General features: G+C 41.7%; 1 protein-coding gene and 1 long non-coding RNA gene across 2 annotated transcripts in view; one reads left to right on the top strand and one right to left on the bottom strand.

Moving 5' to 3' along the window:
* Nucleotides 1-2244: 2244 nt before the first annotated feature.
* CEP41 (centrosomal protein 41) overlaps nucleotides 2245-27057 on the bottom strand; it is a 48011-nt gene continuing 23198 nt past the window's right edge. Inside the window, exons 3-11 of the mRNA XM_059396402.1 lie at nucleotides 21628-21675; nucleotides 16646-16707; nucleotides 15659-15728; nucleotides 10083-10233; nucleotides 7854-8005; nucleotides 7377-7444; nucleotides 6199-6313; nucleotides 5520-5735; nucleotides 2245-4828 (exon numbers count right to left, since the gene is read on the bottom strand). Coding sequence (XP_059252385.1) covers nucleotides 4680-4828; nucleotides 5520-5735; nucleotides 6199-6313; nucleotides 7377-7444; nucleotides 7854-8005; nucleotides 10083-10233; nucleotides 15659-15728; nucleotides 16646-16707; nucleotides 21628-21675 — 1031 coding nt within the window. The 3' untranslated portion in view covers nucleotides 2245-4679. The remainder of the gene's footprint in view (nucleotides 4829-5519; nucleotides 5736-6198; nucleotides 6314-7376; nucleotides 7445-7853; nucleotides 8006-10082; nucleotides 10234-15658; nucleotides 15729-16645; nucleotides 16708-21627; nucleotides 21676-27057) is intronic.
* LOC132015706 (uncharacterized) lies at nucleotides 19241-23193 on the top strand. Its single transcript, XR_009403749.1, has 3 exons — nucleotides 19241-19333; nucleotides 20053-20422; nucleotides 23019-23193. It is a non-coding gene; the product is annotated as an uncharacterized LOC132015706 (long non-coding RNA).

Here is a 27057-nt window from a genome sequence, read left to right as displayed (position 1 = left end):
ATGAGCCAAAACATACCTGGAAGAGTCTAGAAACACGGCCTAACACACAGTAAGCGTGTTTGCTAGGATCACTATCTGGAGAGTTTTGAGATTTGAAACAAGGGAGAAAAAGAGCCCATTCTGGGATGGGGACGGTGTGCCACCTGTGTTTGATGAATTCCAAAGGCTAGTGAGAGCCTGAGGGGACCATGAAAATGGGCCCAGCAGACTGCACATAGCCAGGGTAGTAGTAACAGCCCTAACAGCTCCCAGGGTGCCCCCTGCAGTGGGTAATCTAAAAATCTCAGGCTTGTGAATGCCTCTCCTACAAAAGCAGGATGTACACAGGGACAAAAGATAACGAGTTTGCCAGGGTCTCTAGAACGGCAGGCCGGCTCCGAGTGGCCCCCGTAATGGGCACCCCACCCTAGACCGCAGTCCTGACGGCTTCAGTGCGTTTATTCACGCACGCTTCCTAAAGGTCACTGTCCCATCGCTGGTGATTTTCACCCTCTGGGAGCTTATAGTCAAAATAATGTCTACTGGAAGACGTATTTGCATCCTTTAAAAAAGGCAGTCCATCAGTCAGGAGCATTTAATAAGTGGCCTCTGTTTGCCACACATCTTACCAGATGCCTCAAGATGTTACACAGGCGAAGAGCATTTGCTTCTGCGTTCAGAACAAAGGAGGATCGGCCTCAGAGAGTGAGACCGCCAGGGGATCGCGGATCGCGGATCGCGGTGTGACAAATGGACTTTTGTAAACACGCCTAAAATCACGCACTGAATCCTGTTTCGTCAGAATTCAGTGCTGACAAATTTCCATCCTTACATTTTCCACGTCATAACAGACCTAAGGCTCAGCGGAAGGACACGACAACAACAGTGTCAATAATTCCTACCGTTTGGGGAAAGTATTGTTACCCAGACGTACTCGGAACACTCTGGGAGCACAGTGCGTCTTATTTCCCGTTTTTATAGGAAAAAAATATATTTGTTAGTCAAAAAATTAATTGAGCTGCATAGAAGCATATCATTATGCCCACATAATTAAACTGATGAATTATAATGCATGTTTCTGATGCTTCTTGTGAAAAAGAAAAGTATTCTAGGAATCATGCCTTTGAAAGAATTGTGATGAATCTAAATGACCAAGAAAGACCATGACCATGGGCTGCAACGGTGGAAAGGAAGGTTCTCGGCGATGATCGTCGTGGTGGGGGAAGAAGGCAGTCGGGGCTGTAAATCCTGCTGGGCAGAAATTAATGACACCCCCACCCCCGCCAAAATGTCGGATAACATAAAGACTGAATCTATAACCAATATGTGACATGACAGAACCCGAAACCAGCACAAGAAAAATTACCTACATCTTTCTTCCTCGCTGAGGACTCTGATTTCACTGATATTCCACCAGGGAATTGGGGGAAAAGAAGGGTTTTGTTTTGTCCTGTTTTCTTGGTGAGTGGCCTGGAGTCTTAAGAATTTTTGTATAATCTCGATAGCTCCACAGGAAAAAAAAAAAAAAAGTCCCTCAGCAACTAATGAACACCACTATTTGTTCTCTTGTAATTCTGATTTACAACAAGTCCGACATGACTGCGCTGATTTTGGTGTTTTACTAAAGGCAAAAAATAAAATTACTCTGAGGCCATTTGCATCGTTCTATACCATCCAGTCGATTAACCCTGGCATTATTACAACCCAAGATATGCTTTTCATTTTTGGGTGAGTAATGTAGCTCCCCCACCCCACCCCCCACAGCCCTCCACCCCTGCCATAGCCCCTCACTCCTTTTCTTGCTTCTTTGCTTTTCTCTTTTCTTCCTTAAAGACACACCCCTTTAAAGCACGGGGGTTATTATTTAGATTTTGGCTATCAGCACTGCTCAGGTGGAAATGCATTTATACATCATTAATGCAAGTGCCATCCTGTGGGGGGGTCGCGGGGGGGTCTCACATTCCCAGGCAAGTGCAGCCCGACAACCCCTGAAACACTGACAAGAAAGTCCTGCTGTGAGGTGCTTAAGGGACCACCAGCCCCTGCCTGAACATGAGGAGAAACCCAGGCCTTCTGTCTGGAGAGCTAAGGTCCCTCGCTCTGGTTGGAACGACGTCCTGATTTTTACACAAAGAATAAGTACCTTCTGGGGAGATGCCGTGAAAAGAGGCATGCTTTCAAATCACTTGCAGCCCCCCCAGATCATCTCCACAGAGAGGAAAAGAGAACTTGGCAGATCTCAGCATATGAATAGCAAACAACAAATTAATAACTATGTACTTTAATCTTCAACATTCATAATTGCACAAAGTACCACCGATCACTTCAATAATACATGTCAGTTAATCCAATGAAGAAGCTAACAGAGTAGAACATTCGAAGCAGTAACTCGAGCGTGTAAAAAACTGCGAGTGGACACTTAACACACAAAGAGCAGAATCAGAAGAGGTCTTTGAGGAGCAGTGATTTAAAATCCTTATCAACAGGCAAAGCGCTACAGAGAAACACACACAAATATATTCAACCTGCCAGATGTCGCAGCTAAATGCGCAGCGATTCTATGAGGTTTGGCTATGGTGACTTTCCATATACATATATACATACACACACACACAAAGTAGGTTCTAATACTCTAGGGTGTTTGGTGATCGGAATGCAGAGTCGGAACAAAGGAGGACTACCATTCCTGTCAAAATAGAATTGAACGGGGAATCGAAACTCCTGACTAGTCAACTTTAAAATGGCATAAACAGAACTTTGTTACACAGAGAGATTTTTTCCCCCCTTGAAAATCTATATGTGTCATAAATGGCTGAAAATCTTGTCCATGCTAGGGGAAAGTTGAGTGTGGAAAAATTTGCATTTTTTAAAATCTGTGCCGTAAAGAAAATAAAAAGCCAGAGCATTCTGGCATTAGCAAAAGGCTGAACTAAGTTCTCAGGCAATAAATTTATGGGGCAACATGACAGGCTCCTCATTAAAGCTATGTGTACGTTGGCTGCATTTTATACAGGATTCTTGAATCTTGTGGAAAATTGGGCACGGCTTGACATCTGAACAATGTCCCTGGTTTGTTTGATTTCTAAAGCGTCAGAATATGTTGCACTTTGGAAATCAAGTAGAGAAGAATAAACACACTAAAACACAACTGGGCTGAATCTGAGAGTTATTTTTCCATATGTCTCTTTGAGATATTTATTACCTTTATTTCTCTTACAAACACAGCCCCCAACTCTAGAAATACAGAAATACTGTAGTACTTTTTCTTTTCTTTCTCTCTTTTCTTTTTTTCTCTCTTTCTTTCTCTTTTTCTTTCCTTCCTTCCATCCTTCCTTCCCTTTTTTTTTTTTTTTTTTTGGTGGCAAGAAAATGGTCCCGTTAAGGCAAATCTTACCGAGAGCAGGAACCACCTAAGGACAGGCAATTTTCAGTTGGCTTTTCAGAAGCCGGTTGCCATGACAAAGTGCACAATTTATTCCTCAGTCCCTTATCACAGCTACAAATCACAGACCATAAAAATTAACAAGGCTCTTTCCCTTTGCCTGATGATTTCGGAGTCCCTCATCCTTACCTGAGGTCTTTTGTTCCTCCAATTAAATGGAATGAATGTCAGTCACCTAGCAATTCATTTAATGCTGATTCAAAATTCTGGCCCAAACCAGAATCTGTAATCACAACCTCCTAATCACAGCTCAGTCATGAGAATGAAAAGTAAGCAGGAAATTGCACTAATTACTCAATTAGACTAATACTGTATTTTAAAGCTAGGGCTTCAAGGGGCTGTCAGCCCTGACAAAGGACCATGGAGTTGTCCTCACCTTGTTTGCCTGAGGTCGCCCAACTGACGCTGCTGTTTTCAAGGGGCCATAATTTCTATCCATCCAAGAAGGATGGGCCTGAGCTGGGGAGTGGAAATGTACAACGAGGAGACCGACCGCCGATGAGGGGCAGGTCGGGGTGGGCAGTGGGGCTGCAGCAGTGGCCCTAACACAGGACCGTCCGGCAGACAGGGCGTCCTGGTGAGGAGCCCTCATGCCCTCTGTGAGGGCATCGTTACAGGGCTGGTCCAGGAAAACAGCCAGCGGGGAGGGACACTCAGGGAGTGTGAGGGTGGCTCTAACACACCCGAAAACCAAGCAATGCTCCAGGTGTCCCCCGTCGCCTCCCAACTCATAACAGACCAGTGGGCCCATGGCTAGGGGGTGCTGAGAGATGAGAAGCACCCACTTCCCCAGCCTTCCACAGCCCCCAACCCCGAGATGGCTGCTACAAAGTCCACCTGGAGAATCTTCATGAAACCAAGATCACTGAGTGAAAAAGAACTGCCTGGGAAGAACATACCAGATGGGACTGAAGAATTTACAAAACAATGCAAGATATGACCCAATACAAGCTGGGCCTTTTTTTTTTTTTTTTTAAGGACCTAAAACATTAGACTTTTTTTTTCCTGCTCAGTTTCAGAAACTTAAATATTCTGTAAACAACAGGGAGGACGCTAGAGCCTGTCATGCCTCTGGTTTTTGTAAAACTCCTTCCGAGCTGAGTGCAGGCAAGTGCTGGCCCCGGGGCAGAGGGAAGAGGGCCTGTCACACGCAGGGGGGTCTTTCCTGTGCAGCAGTTTCTGAAAATGACCAACTTGGAACCCCTGGGCAGTTCCAAAAGGAGAAAAAGTATTTATTCGACTAAGACAGACAAAGTCTTTACTTCCAGGGCTTGCCTTGCAGGTGGCCGCTGTTGAGCGAGCGAGGGTTCGGGGGGCCGGTGGGGACCCCGGCAGGTAGGCTCTGACCGCTGCGGGTGCCTGGAACCTTGGAGTCTCTTCCAGAGGTGTTAGCTTGGCTCAGGCGGCCTGAGGGAGCGAGAAAGCAGAGGCAGAGCTGCAAGAATGACTCTGGGCACGATCTGCCAAGTACACTTTCAAGTTAATGAAGTCTTAGCGTACAACCACTTTTAAGCTAATGAAGTCCTATTCAGGGTCTACTTTAGGCTAAAACCTACTCCTCCTCCTTGAGATCAGCCTGAAGGTGGGGAAGGGGCCGGAAGGAAAGGAAGCCCAGAGAGCTTTTGCTCCCCCTCCTTCCTCTCTGTTATCCCCAACCAGCCTAGCCTGACCTTCATACTTGGTAGAAATGGATACAGGAGGGATTAGGGGAAAGAGAAGAGAAAGTAGTGTGCTCACGGGAAGGCTAGACGGGGTTTCAAGGTGCCCAGAAGCCACAGAGGGAAACAAAGCCCATCGGAGAGGAAATCCTTGTGCGTCAACTTAGCCCCTCCGCTCTGCTTGGAATACGTACGCTATCCGACTGATAAACCCTTTCTCTTTCTCTGTCTATATGCAACGTCTAATTCTTCCCACAACCTAGGATCACCACCCCTTGTCCCACCCCTCCCCACACAGCACCCGCACACCCCCCATCCCCTACAAATATTTTAAGACTGAATATAAGAGAACAAACTTTTCGTACGAGGAGGTGATGTTCAAAGCTGCAAATCTCAAAGGTCTACGGAAAACATGATCTCTAAAGGTCCAAATATCTTACTAGGATTGTCTGCAGGACCCTGCTCCTCTTCCAGGTAATATTTTATCTTTTTTAAGTCTTCTGGGGTAAATCTCCATTTATTCTCAGCTGGCAGGGGTGGCACTTTGGGGCTCGATCGTTTCCGGGCAGAGCCAGGAGGAAGGGCCTGCTGGCAAGACGCTGGCAGGGAACCCGTAATCAGTCCTTCTGGGAATTTCTGAGCTAAGACTTTTAGACCTGGGTGTGAAAGAGCATCAGAAAAAGCAGTGTTAACGTGGTGAGGCGAGGGCCTGGGAAGGCGGCTGCACGTCTCCTCATCTTTGGTCTCCCAGTCTGAGCCAACGCAAGGACGGGACATCTTAACTGCTTCACCATGAAGCAGATTAGACCAGAAAATGTCCACGGTTAGGCGGGATTCTGAGAATTCCACCAGAAATCCTTTCGCTCCAGTCTTCAGCTTTAAGGTTTTTCTCCCAGAGTCCTATAGCAACAGCAGTATTTCAGGAATTAAAAACATGTGCTGACGGAGCTAAGAGAAGTTTCACAGAACTCCTGACCCCTTGCAGCCAGCGTGGTTCTCTCTCCTTCCAGAATTTGCAATTCTGAGCGTGCACAGGAAAAGGGTGATAGGGGAGGGGGTTGAAGGGTTGTGAGTCCAAATATCTTGTTTTCAATCCCAAACAGGGTACAGCCCACTCACCTCCGGAAAGCATGAAGAGGTTCTCGAAGCCCCGCTCACACATGGTGGTGGCTGCCTGGCTGGCCAGCCTCTCATCATCGTCGTACAGAATGATGACCTTGCCGTGGGCATTTTTCTAAGAGTCACAGGAGTTAAGGTTCACCCACACTAGACTACCTAGAAACCCCCAAGGAACAAGGAATGGTCTGGGGTCACCTTCCTGAGTTCAGAGAGCGTTGGACAACCCCACTCTTTATTCTGCACATCTGTACTCTCTGGTTTTTTTTTTTTTTTTTCTTGTCATGGAAACCACACGAGCTGGTATTCTTCTTCTTCTTTTTTTTTTTTTTAATAAACGAGTATCACCATGGTCCAAGACAGCACCAGCTCCACACCCCACACCCTTTAGCTCTTTTATCCTCACGGCCCTGAAAGGTATGACAAGCTCCATTCACAGGTGAGGAAATAGAAAACCTCTGTCCTATGGGTCCACTGCAGGCTTATTTATGCTAGTAAAAAAAAGGAGACCCACCTAAAAGCCCATTAGAGAGGAAGAGTTTAGTAAATCATAGTATAGTATATAGTAAGACGAGATAATGTGCTGCATCAAAAATGAAGTTTATAAAGAGCTTGGATTAGCCTGGAGAAATACACTGTACTATGAACTAAGGAAAAGTCAAAATACTAAATTATATCTCCAGTATGATTTCTCCTTTGTTAAAAGGAATACAGAGAAGACAACTAGAAATAAAATATGAAAAAAACATAATCAGAGTTGTTCAGTTGTACGATTATCAATCTTTTCTATATTTTTCAGTGCTTAAATTATTTTCTATTTGTGTCATTTTTATGAGCAAAAAAGTTAAGTAAAATTTTAAGAAAGAAAAAATTTACCTCTGAAGTTTTAGTTGGGAAAGCTTTGTTGGGGGGAAAAAAGGTCTTAGGACTAACTCTCAACAGATCACAGACTTTAACCTAATGTTTTTTGGCCCACTGCAGGATAGCTTGGAAGCATCTGCCAGGCTGGTCAGGGTACTCAGCAACAGCTAAGAATCCAAATTCTGAAATATGCTAAGTAAGCTAATTAATATCAAAGGTCCTTTACAGAGTTTTTTTTTTCCCTACAAGCATGATTCATGATAAGTTTGACTCTTACAGTCCTCAAACCACCCAACTCCTTAAAATGCAACAAAGGATACATATTCAAGAATGTCATTTGAATAAGGGTTCATTGTTCTAGACAGAGTTGCAATTGGGTAACTGTAAGCTGCAAAGAGAAGAAAAAGCTCAGGCAGTTTGTAGCTCTCTGTACAACTTGGCCCCAAATTCCCAGCTGGTTTAAAGTTTAAAAGCTCAAAGAAACATACTTGCAAAATCCACCAGCCATAAACCTAAATACTTTTTTGAGAGAACAGAAACAGAGCACTATGAACACATTAGGAAGCTTCATGTCACCTTTGAGGATGTTTAGCACTGGGCCCCAGAGCCATCTGGGAACGTCACCAGCCTCTCTCAAGAGCATTATGGCAGGGCCCAATTCCAGATTCCCATAAGGGATCCCACTAACAGAAAATCTCTTTAACTGCTGCCCCTGGGGTGTGGCTCCGGCCTGCCAGGACTCTAGAACAGGCTCTGTTCTTGGAATGAGACGCTAGAACGCCTCCTCCCTCTCTTACCTCCAATAATGTGGCACTGCTGGTAAGAATCTCTGTCTCGCACATCTAGTAGCAGGAAGGGGCAGTCGGGGTAAGGTTTGTCTTTGGCGGTGGGCTCTGCTTTCTTCACTAGCCCTTTGTCTAGATCCAGTTCCCCAACACCACTGATGACGCTGCAAGTGAAAAGAAGGTTGGCAGAAACTAGTCAGGGGTGAGTGCCTTCAAGGTCAAATGCATTTCTTCAGAAAAGTCAGAAAGTGCTCAGTGTCTTTTCAAAGGGTACTTCAAAGAAAAAGGAAAATGGAAATGGTGTCTCAGTTCTGCCTCTGAATGCATGGCCGTATGGATTCCTATTCTAGCACCCTGGGCCCCGAGGAAGGCACCCAGGCGTCCACCCATACTCACCTTCAGAGAATGCATGTTAGGTCATTAGCATGGCTGAGGGGGCAGAAACCGTTGGGCACATGCCACCTCCAGCAACAAGGACAGCATTCAGAGAAAGAAAGAGGCCAACAGTTAATCTAATGGAATTGTGAGGAGTGTAAGAAATCAGAACAAAATGGGAAAGAGTAAGGTTGGTAGCACAAGAAAAAGGAAGGCTTTCTATGTATATTAGATGCACTAGAAATCAACATTGTGGGGCGCCTGGGTGGCTCAGACATTAAGCATCTGCCTTTGGCTCAGGTCATGACCTCAGGGTCCTGGGATCGAGCCCCGCACTGGGCTCCCTGCTCAGCGGGAAGCCTGCTTCTCCCTCTTTTACTCCCCCTGCTTGTGTTCCTTTTCTGTGTCAAATAAATTAAAAAAAAAAAACAAAAAACAAAAAACCAATATCATTTTAATGTTTCTCATCTATTTATACAACAACTTATCCGATAGGTATTTTGACCCTTAATGTCTTCAAAAGTTATCTGTACTTATTCCCAGTTTATAGGTGACAGTGTTGAGGCTGAAGAGGCTTTTAGATTTGGTGACATTCACATAACGAGACAGAGGAAACACTAGGATTAAATGAATGAGTTCGCCATTGACAGTTATGTTTCTAAGGTCTTAAACTGGTTGTCATATTAAAGATTACAGACAAAATGTGGTTAAAAAAAATATATGAATCAAAGGCTTAAGAGGAGTGGGTGTTACGAACAAAATGGCAAGAAGTGAAATGCCTGTACTGAAGTAAGAGGACGCCCTTCCCAGGCAAATCTGACGTGTCCCCTGACGGCTCCTCTCCCCGCACGGGAAAATCAAATTCTGCACTTAGACCTGTTTGTGTTGTAACGAGATGCCAGCAAGGGCCCGTTTTGTTGCACCAAAGAAGAAGAAAATCTATTCCTATGAAGCTGCACCCTCAGTGGAAGTCTTGTTGGTCCATGTTGCTAATTCCGATTTTAGAGTTCTTGCGTGAAATAGTTATAAAAAAAATAATAGCAGTACTGGGGCACCTGGGTGGCTCAGTCAGTTAAGAGTCTGCCTTCGGCTGCGTTCATGATCCCAGGGTCCTGGGATCAAGTCCCGCATGGGGCTCCCTGCTAAATGGGGATGTCTGCTTCTCCCTCCCCCTCTGCCCCTCTCCCTCCACTTGTGCTCTCTCAAATAAATTAAATCTTAAAAAAATAATAGTGGTACTGATGATAGCAATTCATTCTCTAGCAGACCTAGTTTCTCTGGCACAACTGTTTTGCTTGTAGAAGGGATGGTCGTGTGCTGAAAATGAGCACCAACCTATAATCAGCACCTAGTATCTGTGAGAAAGTGTTGCATCGTAGTCTACGCAGGAAGGAGGACCAGTCCCGTGCCGTTGGAGAACTGACGCCAGAGGCTGCTTTCACGCTCCTTTGCACCTGCGTAATATCAGAGCAGGGCGTATGGCACTCTATTTTTCTTCTGATTCCAGACAGGGTAATTATAAGCTGCGGCAGACAGTAAAGGGGGCGGGAGTGGGAATCAGAAGATAGTAGTTGTAAAGCTAAGTCCTAATAGCAAACCTGCATCCAGGAAGGCTGAGAAGGCTGGAATTAGGGAGTAGAAATGAATGCTCTCCTAGCAATATACTCTCATCCTCGCTAAGATGCTGTGAAAAGATTCAGGCGGTGGCATTTATACCAAGAGAAAATTAGAAGGGCTGCAGTGAAAATGCAGGACTTGACTACTGCCAGTCTGTTTCTACGGCGACTAAATCACTGAAACTGTTACCCAAATGAGTATGAAGTCAAATGCAGGGAAAACCCTGGACCCGAGGAGCGATAAGCGTACCTCTGCAGAGTCGAGCGGCTGGAGTCCCCTGCTCCCGTGCTGCTTAGGACCTGCATGGGGCTTGGCGACTGCTCCCCGAGGCTCCCCTTCCCGTTGGTCCTGGCACTGATTTCCCTGTCATCGGGCTCTGAAGTCGTCGAGGACTCATGGTCTAAGATTTGCAAAGGGATAAATAAGTGATGTTGACCTCCGGGTGTATTCACGAGTGCGGCAGCCCCCTTGAAATTAGGTCAAGACAGGGAAATTCCATCACGGTTTTAAAACTGTCCCGGAAGTTCTAACATCTAGGACCCCAGGAGTCCCTGAGACCTGTTCAGGGGCACCTGTGAGGTCTCTCCTACTGTGTTGATACTTGCATGAATGGTGCCAAAGTGATGGGGGCCAAACTGAGAGCACCTGAGCCACAATCAGGGCAGAGGCACCGAGTTTTATTAGTGACCGTCATATTTGTTCACCATCATGGATGCGCTCAGTTCATAAACAGGACAGTCACATTGGGAAAAAGTCCCCAAGGGAGCCATAATCATGATTCTATTAAATCTCATCTTTAAATATACACCTTTTGAATATTCCGTGGGATGAAATGGGGATCCGCATATAGCAACTCGGCTCCAAACCAAGACGCACCATGCTTGTCTCAAGGGAAAGTATTAGTGTGATTAGTGCTGCTTTTGCCCTGAACACCATTTTTACTTGGAAGGAAAACTGACGGAAAAATTATAGTTACTTAGACTCGTGCATGTGGCAGACATTTTCTCAAAAATGATCTAAGCGGATTGTCATTTCAAGGAAAACAACTGATGGTATCTGTTGTGATGATTCAATTTTGAAAAAAAAAAAAAAAATCAGAATTTTGGAAATCCTGTTCGTGCCACCAGGAGCTTGACTGCCTCCCTGCACTTAATGATTTTTCTGATAAGATAGGTGGTGAGTTTAATAAATATATATATATATTTTGGATATTGTGTAATGAATGAAATTTGTCAATGTTTGGAAGATCTTCATAACTCGGTGAATCGATCTTTTCCAAATGACCAATGGATGATGTTATAAAATCATGCATGGGTAAGAAGATTAATTCAAAGTACACGACAGACCGATGGGTTTAATGGAACAGAGTATGAAACCCGCATTGATATGGTTTCAGGTTCCACATTACAGCTAACCTTTAAGAAGCTATGGGTTGTCAGGTTTTAGCATAGTACTGAAGATATGTATCCACAATTATCTGAAAGGGCTATTAAAAGATTCTCCCTTTTTCAACTACAGATCCATGTGAGGCTAGATCTTCTCCATGTACTTCAACCCAAACAGCATATTGCAATGGACTGAATGCAGAAGCCATGAGAATCAGCTGTCTACTATTCAATCAGACATCGAGATTTAAAAAAAAATGTAAAACAATATTATGCTCAGTAAACTTTTTTTTCGTTTTGGAAATACAACTATTTTGCATAAAAATGTTATTTATGTTTGCAGTGGGTTCAGTATCACTATTTGTAAATGAAATAGTAAATAAATATTTTTAAGTTCTCAGTTAAAATTTTTAATATCCTAAATATTAGCTGATATAATGTCCATAAATCAAAATTCTTTGAGGTCCTCAATTTCAGAGTGCGGAGGGAGACGATACCAAAAAGTTTGAGAATTCGCTATTCTAACTGGTATAGTGAGAGAAGAAATAGAACTCAGAGGCCTAGTTATTGAAGAGAATATTAACATTCACTTTGCATATGCTATATATATACCTAGAAACTTCAGAAGAATCCTATGAGCATAAGGGAAATAAGTATGTGGTTAAATTAAAAAAAAAAGAAATACTAAAAAACTACTTTTTTAAAATATACCAATTAGAAAGGAATATGATCAGCATCTCGTTTACAGTAACAACTGCAAATATAAGATATCCTCTCCTCGAAGATAAGCCTATTAAGACATGTAAAGGACCTGTAAAAACTTACAACCTTTATAGGTCTTCTATAAATTTTACTTAAGAGACATTAAAGACAATCTGAATGAAGACAGTGATGTACCTTCACATTCCTGACTGGCTGACTAAAAGTGAAATGGTATTAATTCTTTCCAAACTTAATTTTTAGACATAAAACAATCCCAATGGGATTTCTGAAAAGCTTAAAGGGATTTTAAAGATGAGAAAAAAATATTTATATATATAAAATATTATACACGTGTAATATAAAATATATGTAGATATTTTATATTTATATCATATATACACACACAGACACACATTCATACATATGGGTAATTTAGAGACTATACCTTAGCAAATAGTAACATATATTGCAAAGATAAATGACCAAAAGAATGCTGAACCACAAACCAGAACAATGGAGTATGAGAACACAGAAATAAAACCCAGAATATACATAAAAAGAGAATATATATGTTAAAGGTAACATCACAAATCAGTGGGTAAAGGGAGAACGACTGAGTAGATGATAGTGGGATATTGTGCCTACTATCCAGAAAAATCAAATTAGAAAACCCCCTCGCATCATATACCAAAATATTAACAGATAGATTGATGTCGGAAACCAAACAAACAACAAAGCTAACAGAAGAAAGTATAGGTGAATCATTTATCTTGTTTTGGACTTTATGAGCCTCAGGCAATAAAAGAGAACACAACATGAAAGGCTAATAGATTTAATCTTTTAAAAATGCAACAAACCTCGTGTATGTCAAAAACCAACATGAAAATTAAAAGGTGAGTAACAAATTAGGAAAAATATCTATGACCCAGATGCATGAGAAAAGGTTAATATACTTAATTTACAAAGTGTTTTTTAATTACCTAGTGCTTTAATTGAAAAAAGCTCCTGTGCACAAGGTAAAAATGCAAATAAGATAAAACTATTAATAGGGACAGGGAAGTCCCTTCCCACTGCAGACCCATAGGCCCTCAGGCTCCTCTCCTAAGGGAACTGCATTCAGAGATTTCTGTCTCCTTCCAGAAAAAAAATAACCATGGACTTTAGCATCTATTTTATTTCTTCTCCTTTTTACATATCAGGAGAATGCCATTCATACTGCTCTACACTTTGGTTTTTTGTTTTGTTGTTTTATTTTTACTTAACGATACAGCTTGAAAACTGTTCCAAATCATTAAATAAAGCTTTTTCTCATTCATTTTCAAGGCTGTACTGCTTTCCAATATTTCAAGATATCCTAATATACAGAGCTTTTACAAATCAGTAAAAGATGGACATACCACAAGAGGAAAAAAAATGGGGAAGGACATATAATGTTCTCAGAAGAAACAGGTATGACCAACAAATACATATGTACCACAAAGGTCTATTTCATGATCAGAGAGATTCAAAGGAAAATTATTAGATACCACTTTTCATCTACCAAATTGGCAAACTTTTGCAAAAATGATAATTATCCCGCAATGCCAAGGATGAAGAGAAACAGGTCTTCTCCTTTATTTGTTGGGAATGCGAATAGGAAGAACCATTCTGGAGATAATGTGGAATCCAGCATCTTAAAATGGTTCTATCATTTGACCATCTGCAGCAATTTATCTTCAGGGAATAGTCAGAAGCACACGGACGTTTATGTATTTACATTACAGCATTGTTTTATAAAAGTGAGAAATTAGAAAAACTGTAATGTCCAATAGGAGAATAATTAAATAAATTATGGTATATTCACAGGACAGGCATTATATGACAACATAACCTTCATAATTCAGGTTTTGAAGCCCATTTAATGACATAGGATAGTATGCATGATAAAATGTTAATTTGAAACAGCACAATTCACAAGCATGCCCAAAGAGAAGGGATTTGGCTGGGCAGTTAGATACGGGTAAAATAGAGCAAAATGTTATTTAATTTTCTTTATATAGGTTTTTTTTTTTTTGCCGTTTTCTAATTTTCTAGAAATACACTTTTTAAGTCAGGAAAAAAAACAATAAACTTACAAAAGGAGATTTTTTTAAAAATTCCTTCAAAAATAGCCAATATGCATACAATCTGTTCTACAGGCATTCCTGAGTGAGTTATTATTCTGTGTAGAGCACTAGAAAAACACTAATATTACTCACACATTATGGTGTCCTACTTTATAAGAGCCTATTTTGCTGTGCAAATTCATCTCAGAAGAGAAAATTGCATGTGCCCATATGTTCCAGTGCTGCAATTGCAATGAATTAAAGGACCAAATCCAGGTACTTATATAACCAGGTTAAAATTGGGAGTACTTCTGTGAGGAGACTCAATTATCTCTGTTACAAAGAGCCCTTATTTCTCTGCCGTGTGAGAGGCATCTGTCAGAGATAAATTCCTGTCTTTGTCAGATGCTCTTTATCCTCCCTAACAAAAACAAGCCCAGGGAGATGACAGTTAAGTCGCACAAAACCAGGGCTCGGGACTTCCTGAGAAACTTGTCTTGAAATCAGAAGTCAGATTCCTGGCCTCCATCAACCTTCACAGAACACATTTCCCTTCAGTAAACAGCCGCACATTGGTGATTGAGTACCTCAGGATAAAATAAAGACCTTAACTCTGTGTATTCTTTTTCATGAGAGTACAACTAAGAGGTTTTATTTTCCACTCAGTGTTTCAGAAAGGAAACCTGGAGCTTCTAGAAGCCTATCTTCCTGGCCCTATCTCCAACCCAGCACCCATTCCACCCCCAACCCCCACCCACCCTATGGCCACCAGGCTGGATGACATGTTGCCCAAACTCGCTTGGAGCTTCTCATTCTCCGCATGCCTTTCTTTGCTCAGGTTGCAAGAACCTCACCCTTAACTTGCACCCTGTTGAGATGCTACCCTCCTTTATGGCCTAGTTCAAAAGTTTTTTAAGAAAGCCTACCTCAGTTTTCTAACTGGAAAGTACCTTTCCTTCCTCAGAACTCCCACAGCAAAGACAATGATTGTTACCAGACACCTGCAAATCTGTGTATCCTGAGCCCATTCCTTACTGGTTGTGTCACCTTGAGCAAGTAATGTAACCTCTGAGGCTTGGGTTTCTCGTCTCTAAAGTGTACCTTCTAGAGTTTTTGATAAGATTAAATAAGAAAACTCGAGTGCAGGACTTAGCAATATATATTCAACAAATGATGGCTTCTCTCCAGCTCTCCATTATGAATTTCTGTCACGTTCATGATTTTGTGCTTCTGTTCCCGCTCTTCTCATCCAGCATACATACGTGTGTGCGTGTGCACTTGCGGCTACCAGCTCCTTGTAAGCAGAGTGGGCGTTGTTCATCTCTGTGGTCTCCTAGCACCTAATACTGTGACCTATGCGTATAGAGAAGGCACTAAAAATATTTGTTGGAAAGTAATTAGTATATTAAACACATCAAAAACATTTAAAACTACAAATGTTAGAGCCAGAAAACCAGATGGCTTTTGAAAATAAATAAGAATTAACAATTAAAGCACCAGATAGCGTTTCTCAGAGAGTAACAATCGAATTGCAAATAGATCCATCAAAGTCCCAGTTCTCTGTGAACACAACAGCGAAGCAGAAGCAGACGGGGCAAGCACTTCGGTCAAATGGTCAATGACTTATCTACCCCACATCCTCGATTCCCATTACCTTCCAGCCTTTGAATCTCTTCAGCTGTCACTTCCAGTGTCTGATCAGATAGGGAAGCAACTTGGATGACCTGATAGAAGAAAGAATGAAATGTAGAGATGCATGTATGTTTGTCTTTAAACAGAGGCAATTCTATCTTTTATAAAAGATGAGGAAACATCAAACATAAAAGATCTCTGGGTTTAAGGAACCGTCAGTGTCCTCCATTGGAGACTAAATCTTAGGCCTCCTTGTTTTGGGAGTGGTAATAATACCGCACGCAAATGATGGTTCCAGAAAAAAAAGCTTCATTTAAAACATCACATAATAAACTAAAAAGACCAAAAGGGCAATATAGACGAGAAACATGAATAAATAATCATATATATTTCAGTCTCAATGTGCAGTACTTGCAATGACAGAACTGAATCAACAACTCTACGTTCAATGAGTAAATAAATGTAATTATAAACATATTCAGCACATCACTGTGTACCGACACATAGTTTTTAAAGCACTTTTCACAGCTCAGCTCCTAAGACCCAAGATCCATCTGAGGTACATCAATGAAACTCATGTTTGGGGGGCCCGAGAGACACTTTGTCCGTAATTTTCAAAGGAAAGAAGAAAGTGACTTTCCCAAAGTAACAAATAGCCCATAGCAATCACCTGGTTTCATAGAGAAAAACAGCCAAACAATCCAAAGACCACAATTCTAGATTCTAAATATTAAGTTAAAGGGTGCAAGGAAAAAAAAACAAACAACAACCAAACCTAAGCCATAGCGTGATGACTGAAAGGCAGAATGTGCACTTTATAAAATTCTTACCAGAGAAGACTGTTCATACTACCCTTGAGCGAGCACACATACCACACATCAATCCTCCCGAAGGTGTAAAGAATCAGAAGGAACTCTTCTGCAAACATTACCTAGCGTGGCATTAGAAATATTCACATAAACCAGCACAGATTAGAGTCTTTACTCCAAAGGATTTTAGTTAAACTTACCAGCTGGGCAAAAGTTGTAACTTTTAGTCTCTTGAAAAGCTCATCCTTTTTGTATCTATAATCTGAAAAGCAGGATAGGACAAGTAATTTTCTAGGTATATTTTTCTTAGAGGTACTCATTCTTTCTACCCATCAAGTTAGACAGTGTAATTTTCAAGTGATTTATTTGCTTTTACATATCCTATCTCATATAGGATCCTCACGGTACGGTCAAAATGAAGTGTGCCACACATTTTTATCACCTCTACATTCCCACCTTTGCTTTGGCTGGCAGGAAGCCTAAAGTCAATTTATAAGTCATCTTTTTGTGTCTGGTGACTTTACCCCTTGCATTTTTTCTATCTGCTTACCATCTTCCCCCTTTTACTTCTGCTCTCTTTCTTCCTTTTGACCACTGTTGTAGTACGTGCATTTTATAAGACACTTGAAATCCTTTTCCCAACAAAGAGGGTAAGGGGGAATAAACGCCTGCATTTTGCAAATGAGGACAGAGACCCAGAGAAGCTCAGTTGCCCCAGGTCAAACAGCTGGTAAGACATTCACACCCTATTATTCTAACTCTGCCCGGATCTGTTCCTGTGGTTACAAATTATGCTGGAGACACAGGACAACCTCCCCCCACCTCTGCCCCAATCACCACCGCCACTGCCACTGCCACTGCACTGGGAACAAAGTTAGGCCTGGTGCTGATAATCTTTTCTATCAGTTTCTCCGCGACTCCACTTCCGTAAAAATCCACCTACTCAGTGTTCCAAGATGAAAAAGTTCCCGAGATCTGTTGTGCAGCAGTGTCACATTTAAAAATGGTGAAGAGTGGGTCATCTGGGTGGCTCAGTGGGTTAAAGCCTCTGCCTTTGGCTCAGGTCATGATCCCAGAGTCCTGGGATCGGTCCCCACATTGGGTTCTCTGCTCCATGGGGAGCCTGCTTCCTCCTCTCTCTCTGCCTGCCTCTCTGCCTACTTGTGATCTCTGTCTGTCAAATAAATAAATAAAATCTTTAAAAAATATAAATATAAATAAATTAAAAAATATAAAAATGGTGAAGATGGTACATTTTATGTTAGGTGTTTTTTGTTTGTCTTTTTGTTGTTTTCTTTTTAACCACAGTTTAAAAGAAAAATCATCCTCCTGAAACATCAGTATTTATTCAGCTCTATCTTGACAGTCCTGAGACATGACTCAAATGGGGACAACTTTTATGCTTGTTTGTTGTTAATGGTTCTTCATATCACATTGAAAGGTCTTAAAATTTAGCCAGTCTCACACGATCTAGTATCTGTCCCACAGAGGCATGTTAAAAGTTAGCTTCCTTAAAATTTCCTGAAGATAACTGCCAATTCTGAAGAGTTTTCAGCATGGAGCTCCCACCCACCCTCATGCTCCCCTTCATCTCTACATTTTTATATTGGCGCCATGATTCTTTAAGTACTTCCTCATTAATCCCGAATTACTCAAGGTTAGGTGGATAATTACTATGGCCTTTGCAGGGTAGAAGTCGCATAAACCAAGACTCCTAGCAACAAAGGAAAGGATTAAAGGTATTTAAAATTATTTACCTGGTGTTACTAGGTGTTACTAATCATTTCCATGAATTTTCCAGAAACCAACACAGAATGAACCCTTTGGAGGGTGTTAGCTTGGTTGACCAAAACACCTTATGACTCAAGAGTCAGGAAATCATAGTACTTTAAAAACTAGACTTCTGGGGGCACCTGGGTGGTTCAGTGGGTTAAGCCTCTGCCTTCGGCTCAGGTCATGATCCCAGAATCCTGGGATGGAGCCTCATGTCGGGCTCTCTGCTCCGCAGGGAGACTGCTTCCCTTCCTCTATCTCTGCCTGCCTCTCTGCCTACTTGTGATCTCTGTCTGTCAAATAAATAACATCTTAAAACAAACAAACAAACAAACAACTAGACTTCTGTCACTATACCAAGACTCTTTGTTACAGTGAATTCAAGCTTCTCTGCTCTCCTATGTCTCAAAGAGAGACAGGTGGCTAATAACTAACCATAACTTCTAGATAAGTCTCATAATAGCTTCTTCTGGATACAACAAGCTAACAAACCTAGATACAAAGGAACTCCTAAGACCCATGAGGACGCAGACCCAAGACTACCACCAACCTGCCCACCAAAAGTCATTTATATCCATCACAGTGGCAATTAAATAAACCAATCAAGAGAGTCAACAATTTTCAAGTAGCTTGCTCTGTGGCATTTCTCCACTGATAAATAGTTACATAGTTTGAAATACTTCTCCACTTCTTCACATTCCCAGTACAAAATGTACCCATCCAAATCCCCTTTGACAAAGTAGAAATGATCTCAAATGAAAAACAGGCTCTCGTCTATTCTGCTGACTGGTATATCTAGGATCCTCTCATAGGCACTCAGAATCCCGCTGTACATTTGAACCTGAACTCTACATACCTGGTTCTTGTTTAGAAGGACAGCCATCGTTAGGACTCTCTGACATTCTTACTCAGAGATAAAAGATCGACCTGGACGTTTTACTAGTAAGTTTTAAAGTTTATTAAAAAGGCTGACTTGGAAAGCTCTGTCAGTCTGTCCTTGCAAGGGCGAACAGAGCTTTAAGAATGGAGCTTCTGCTACCCTCACTTCTCCCAAACTCCGGGATGAAGACAAAAAAATCCTAGTTTCAGATATGTTATCAAGTTTTGCTTCTCCGGTAAGTACGGAGTCTCGGGCTGGCTCTCTCGAGTTACTGGAAGGACAGAGACCTGACTATCTAGGATGCTTCACACTGGGTTCAGCTAGTGTCATCCAACCACCAGAAGCCAAGAATGGGCTTTGTGAGCAGTCAATAGACACAGAGTGTCTATTTTCCTGAGACAGAGCAGAAAGAATATTCAGATTACAAAGGAATTCTGCGTTTTCAGGGTTCTGTTAAAACACGTTAGTAGCAAAGGGAAGTTGGGTTCACAGTGGAAGACAAATCAAAGGAAGTAAGAGAACAAGGTTTGTGATTTCACAGAAAGACATGGCATCTAAGGTAACCCGAGAAAAGTGAGGGGTCTAGGGTGTCACAAAACAAGGCAATATTCTCCTCCCTTGTGACCCAAAAGAACATCTACAGCAGAAAATGGGGAAAGAGAAGGGAAGAGCTTCCAAAATGTAGATCTCAAACCAGAATCTGAAGTAATTCTAGTCAGGGAATCAGCACAAAGTGTGTGAAACAAAGTGAGAGGAGCCTCCTGTCTTACTAAAAGGAAGGCCAAAACTTCTCAAGAGGGAAGCAAACATTTTCAAGGACTTTATCTAGAGGTATTTGGGTGTGGGGGGGGGGAGAGGGTGGGGAAACAAGTTCCATTTAAAGTTTAGATATTAGAGAAACCACATTGTGCTTTTTTTTTTTTTTTTTAAAGATTTTATTTATTCATTTTACAGAGAGAAAGATCACAAGTCGGGACAGAGGCAGGCAGAGAGAGAGGGGGAAGCAGGCTCCCCGCTGAGCAAAGAGCCCGATGTGGGGCTCGATCCCAGGACCCTGAGACTATGACCCGAGCCGAAGGCAGAAGCCCAACCCACTGAGCCACCCAGTGCCCCCACATTGTGCTTTTAAGAAATGTTTTAAACAGGGTTCCGCAATCTGCGTGGAATGGGACATTTTCAGAGGACAAATCTTGGTGTGGACATGAGAGCTTACACTAAGCTTCGAATGGATAGGAGGCAAAAGGGATTGTAGGCCCAACCAGAAGCAAGCCGGCTGAATTTTACCTGCTGTGGATGAACTAAGGATGACAACAATGAGGCATGGGTGAGTAATGAGATTTTTTTCTAAATAAGTTTAAAATGGTAAAATATGCTCTCTCTCTCGCTCTCCCTCTCTCTCTCTCTATAAGTATACTTATGTAATGTAAAGTATAATAAAAGTACAAAATGTGCTATAAATGATTGAAGAAGAAAAGGATGGTGTGACAATTACACAGGAAAAAACAAATGTCTGTAACAGCCCTTACAGCCGAACACGGCAACCAGCAGGGTCACAGCATAAAGCCGCCCCGGAGTCCCCACACTATTGGCTGGGGTTTCTTAATACCACAGCAATTCAAAAGAAGCAGAAACATTATCATTTAAATTAAAAGGCCTGTTATAAAAACAGAAGTTATGGTGAATTCTGGGTTTGTAATATTCTCTTCCCAAAGGATGTGTATTACCAGAGTGAAGTTCTGAACTGGGAACCATTAGAGGGCCTCTTGCCTCCCATTAGCTAACTACTCCCCTGGCACTGGGTTCCTCTACTGAGGAGATGGACAAATCCATCTTAGGAAACAGATGTTTCTACTTCTTTCGTTCTGGCCTTGGTTGTGTACACTTTCCATCCATTTTGGACACAAGTTGAAAAATTAAGATTTTGTGCAAGGGCGATGCACTTGGTGACTAGTAGCTTATCTTGGAAGCAGATTACTTTGTAAAAAGGACGTGCATGAAATATGATTTTTAATTAAAGGAAAGCAGAATGCAATGAATTCAGAAGGCATGGCAGCACCACTTAAGACTAAGCTTGTTCCCTCTCGCCCCTCCACGTCTTTCATGAATAACCGACTAATTTATACGCCAAAGGAGGCTATGAAAGGAGAGGTGGTATGCTTACTATCTCAGGCATAGAAAAAACGAAGAAGACAGGAAAGATCATGACTTTGAAAAAGGTCGTGGAGATTGCAGTCCAGTGAAACAAGAAGCTGGGATGCTCACTGCCTAACTAGAGAGCTCATTCTGCATTCTAACACTAACATCTCCTGTGGGATGTTAGTTGGGCAGAACTCAGCCCTCAGGCGACAACCTTAGCAGCTGGCTGGGATGGAACATGGGTTTCCCACATTCTCCTTGGCACCTGCCAGGCTCGCCCGCCTCCCATAGCTCTCCATGCCTGTCAGCTGTAGGACGGGGCTAAGGTTGTTAATAACCTACTTCTAGAACTTCAGGGCTCCATTATCCCAGAACCTCAATAGTGTTACTCACTTTTTTTGATCTCTTCTAGCTTCTCTGTGTATTTAGTCATACTGTTACCTAGAAAGAGAATAAAACAGGCTTTTAGTAGAAGAAAATGAGCGAACACTGCAAGAACAGAATGGAGTACAAGTATTCCCTAAGCCTTCCTATCCTCTTCCTACAGAATCATAGTAGGTAAATTGGACCACATTAATAGTCTTTTGGATTATATAGCCTCGTTAAATGATGAGGAATCAAGGGGAAAGTACTGGTCACATGTATTGAAAGGGTACACAGCAAACACTAGGAAGTCCCAGGCCATACAAATGATCACTTTATATATATAATCTTTTCTTTTTTTCTCTTTTTGAGTCAAGACTTTCCTCCTCCCTTTATTCTTCTACAATCTTTCTGTGGGGAAATTGTGCCAGTAAGAAAGAAAGAAGCAAGGATCTCTCTGAATGTCTAAAATGTGCTGCTGTGGCTACCCAAGCAAGCCCTTGCCCTCTGCTTAGTCTTTGCGGTTTCCCTTGCTTTCCTGAACTTGGTCTTCAACTTTTCTTGCTGATGTTGCAGCCTGAACTAGACCACACAGTCTGTGCCCTAGTATTCACCATGGATTTGATCTGCTAAGAAATAACAGCAGATTCCCACCATTGCGGAGAGCACTGAGCCCTCGTGTTCTATAGCCTAGTTCTACAATACTGGGGCTAGCCAAGGTGGTTTGGAGGGTTTCCATACACTAAAACTGGGCCAGGATCCTTTTGGTTTCCGAACGAACTAAAGGTCTAGTTCCCAAGCCAGGGGCTATTATTTTTCACTGGGCATGCTTCAATTTGATTCAACACAGCAAGCTCTGCCTGGCATTCGAAAGATACAGCAAAAAAGGGGAAAACTGTTTCAAAGTTTTCTCATTTTGAAAATTGTGCTAACTTTTAAGCTTTGGGAGCAGCTAGTCCGATTCAGTCCCAACTTCAGATAAAAGAAATGCTTTCAATTAATGGCACGAACTGATGTTTTTTAAGGACTAGCCTGAGCTTTTCTTCATGTTTTAGGTCAGAAGTAGAGAAAATTCTTGCTCTGAAACTCAAAATACATCCTCAAAACAAAACAAAAAACTTACAACATGTTATTTTATCTTTACTTATAAATTCATCAGAGAATAAAATTCCACTGAGTTAAAAACACTTGTTCTTTTTTTTTTTTTTCCACTTGAAGACACACACTGTCCAGATCAGGATGAGACAGCATGGCACAGTGTAGCCCTACAGCCAGACTGTGGCCTTCCAAAAGCTCAGAGAGACATGACAGCAGTCAGGGCTGCTGAAACGCCCGAGACTTCTCAGGCGAGACCCTGAAAATGCCTAAGAGATTCAAACAGCACCCCAGACCAACATAGCATCAAATATGATCTTTTCTAGGTTCTTCAGCTGGAAGTGACCTGAGATGTGACCAGATTTCTGGAGCGGGAGCCACGAATTCTTCCTCAACACACACACTTCTCCCTTTGCAACTTTGACCTTGGGGGGAACCCATTGGTCAATACAACGGGGAAAGACATGACAAACGTCTCATTCTTAAACTATTTTCGTAACAGCTTTTGGTCACGAGTGTTCCTGAGTCCCCTATATTTGTGTGTTGCTGACCCAGCAGTTAGCTTCTTTTGGCCTGGCAGCTTCAGGCAGTCTCGTCAGAAGGCTGAGGTACAGTGGCATCTGGATGGCTCAGTTGGTTGAGTGTTTGCCTTCGGCTCCAGTCATGATCCCAGGGTCCTGGGATCGAACCCCATATCGGGGCACCCTGCTCCTCCTTCTCCAGTTCCCCCCTTGCTTGTGTTCCTTCTCTCACTGTCTCTCTCTGTCATAAATAAGATCTTAAAAAAAAAACAAAAGGAGGCCGAGGTACCAAAAGGATCACCGATTTGTCCAGTGATAGCCGGACTGAATGTTCCCAACCTCCTGGTTTGTAATATGGCTCAACGAGAACATACTGCTTCTCTCGGGAGTGCTGCTTTTAAAAAACACGATTTCACTGTGAGGTAAATATGTAGGAAGTGTGATTTCCCTAATAGTAGCAGGTGGGACCCACACCACACATGGAAGACAATAGCCAGGCTTATTATATGGCCTTTATTATTAAAACATTGCATTTCCAGTCTAGAGAGGTTTCCACCAACAGCCAACCAACACCAAGCCCATTTCTCAATCAATCAATTACCAGCATTTTCTGAGTATTTACACAGCACTTTGTCTTTGTACCAGTGGGGCCTCACAACAACCCTGTGAGGTAGGCCGGCGCTCCCTTCTGTTTCTCCCACTAAAGGAGAAGGCAGGCAAATGCAGTCTTTTGCAGAGGTATACAAATATTTGGTAAAATTAAGAACAAATCTGAGAGGGTGACTGATAAGAAGGTCTTTTCATTATAGACATTTATTCTATCCAAGCATTGGGGGAAAAGAGGAAATGGGAAATTTCTGCATTGTTTCAGGTGGAGAAAGACACTAGGATGCCTGCCATGAAAGATCCTTAAAAATGATCTTAGAAAGTATGAAATGTAGTATTTCACCCCACTTCATAGAACACTTTTATCTTAACTACGCAGTTTATCTTACTGGATCTAATTGCATCTGAAAACAGGCTTTTGACTACCTTCTAAAAAGACTAGAAATGAATCAACTCTGTAATTGGCTTATTTATAAATGCAGCTTTGTTTCATACAAAAGGAGCATAAAAGACTATCAGCAAACCAGTTCTTTTCTTTTAACTGAAATTACACATTACTGCTAGATAAATTTTCTGAGACAAGACTTTGATTAAAAGAAAAAAAATGTCAGTGGCTCCCCATTGCTTCCTGACTAAAGTTTAAACTCCTTGTTCTAGAGCTGAAAGCGCCAACGTCTTACCTGCCTCTTCAATCTTGCCTTAATTACTAAACTTGACAAACTCTCCGTTAGTCTTCTGTTCTCTAACATGTCATCTTGTCCATGTAATCATAATAGCTCACCCAGCTGGAAGTGACCTTTCCCTCCTCTGAACTTCTACAGACTCAGCTCACCACCCACAAGGAATTCATCATCCTACCGCCTCATTTGTGTGCAAGTCTTATCTACCTTCTGATAGTGAAAGCCAAAGACTATTTACACACACACACACACACACAGAATCTTTATCTCTTTCATTGTCTAGCACAAAAGGTACTTGGAATTATTTGCTAAGTGAAATATACTATGAAGATCAACTATCTGAAGAATCCATATAATGAATTATTTTATAACACAAGTTATCATGCCCCCAATTTGGCTTGCATTTGCACAACTTGATCATTATCACAGTTTATGTTTTGTACTATCTATGTGACATCCATATTATTTCAAGACTTGGGTAACCTCGAAATGTATAAGGTGGCATTTGGCTTCTACCTAAGTTTATATTTTAAATTACAAAAAAGATACCTACACACACACCTCTCTCTCTCTATATATATATATATACACACACACACACACACATATAGACATATGTATTTATATACATAAAAAACTTTCGCGATTAGAATCAAGAGACAACCCAACTCCATCAATAGTGCTATTCAAGAGAGTGCACAGTCAATAAACAGAGTGACTCATTTGTTAGATTTTTTTCCCTTTGTTTTCCTATAATTTAATAACATTATTTGTACTGAGCCAGTAAAGAAAGCAAGTGATTTTGAGCAGCAGCACTCTAAAGTGGGCAAGATTTATAAGGCATGAACTCAGTTGCTAAGAGACAACTCCATTGCTTTATTTTTCTTCAATATTTCCTTCCTCTACTGAGAAGTTCTTTGGCTCAGAAGGAGCAGAAAGCGTGAAAAGAAGCACAGTGGTCCTTTGTTAATCTCAGTAAGTTATATGAGTATATAGTACTTTCTGGTTTATAAAAGGCTTTCACATACATTTCTTCCTTTGACATAAGAAACAGAATTAAATACTAAATAAAAGTGAAGAGTACCTTGTCTATAATGAGTTTGAGTGCTTAAGATCAAGACTATTAGCAAATATTCAGGCAGAGCAGAGGCTAAAAAAGAAAATGACTAGTTTGTGTGGTGATAACAAGAGTAATATGAATTTTTAAAAAATTGAAAATAAGGCTAGAAGAGGCACAGTGGAAAAAAATCTACAGAATTTTAGAAAACTGAAGACATTTGAAATTAGACTGGCTAGAGACTGAAATGAGAGGCTAATGCAGGCGATGAAAGAGTGCAGGACACTGACAAAGGGAGAGCCCTGTGGTTTGGAAAGTGTCCCTTCATCAGCCTGTGGTGCTGCGGAACGGAAACCCAGAAACGGTGCTTGAGAATACACCAGAACCCTGCGGTGGAGACCGAACAAAACGCCGTCAGGGATTTCGTCAGAAGCAAAATCCATTCATGGCACTGGCTGGCAAGGCTGGGGAGCCGGTAAGAGACACCCAGGCACCTATGGAACAAAAGAAATATTTGAAGTTCAAAATGATTCTGCTGTTTCTAGCGTGGCTATATAGTAGTGTTTGAGTTTATAGGAGAAGTAGAGTCAGAAGCATAGAAGTCAAAAATAATCTTTACCCAGGAAGAAGACAGCAGTCTTTGAAGAACTCAGGAGGTGATCTGGGCGAAGACCGGAGATACCATGCAATTCTTGATTCCTTGTGATTAACTCTGAATTGCTCACTGTTTGGTAAGAAAAGATTAAAGACCCATCTATTTTGCCTAGAAATGAGGAATGCTCACTCACACCTGGCCCTATTTCCACTGCTCTGACTGCAGAGCTTAAAAACGTACCATAGACAGGGGCTCCTTACTCTCACGGGACTATACTCTCACTTGTGCTCACTTGTGCTCTCTTAACCAGGACTCCTCACCCTTTGCACCTTTCGGTACACATATAAATGATAATGTTTGAACAAAACGCTGGTGTACATGCTGGGTGCCCTGGGCCTTGATGGCTACCCAGAGAGCTAACAGGACATGTATCACAGCACATAACCAATAGGCCATGGCACACCAAGCGGAAACTTTCTCTGAATACACAAGGAGGTAAGTCATAGGAAAAAACCGTTAAAACCTTCCCCTGAAATTGACTTCAAAATCATGTCTAAGTTTGAAACAACAACAACAACAACAACAACAAAAATCAAACACTAGCATAGTCCCACACTGACTTTAAAATACCGTTTTAAGCAATGGAGTACACTTTGGACCTTCCAAAAGCTATTCTAAAACTAGTTTGGGAGACTTATGACTCCAGGAAGATGAGGTAGATGTACTTTACTCCTTCAGCTAAGTAAAACAAAAACACTGGACAACCCACAAAATGGGAGAAGGTATTTGCAAATTATATTTCTGATAAGGGTCTAGGATCCAGTCTATGTAAAAGAACTATTATTATACAGCAATAGGAAAAAAACAACAACAAGAAGTAAAAACTGGACCAATGATCTGAATAGG

The sequence above is a fragment of the Mustela nigripes genome, chromosome 4 (genome assembly GCF_022355385.1).
Source record: "Mustela nigripes isolate SB6536 chromosome 4, MUSNIG.SB6536, whole genome shotgun sequence".
In the NCBI taxonomy this organism is placed as follows: domain Eukaryota; kingdom Metazoa; phylum Chordata; class Mammalia; order Carnivora; family Mustelidae; genus Mustela; species Mustela nigripes.
This window is presented reverse-complemented; position numbering and strand designations above follow the sequence as displayed.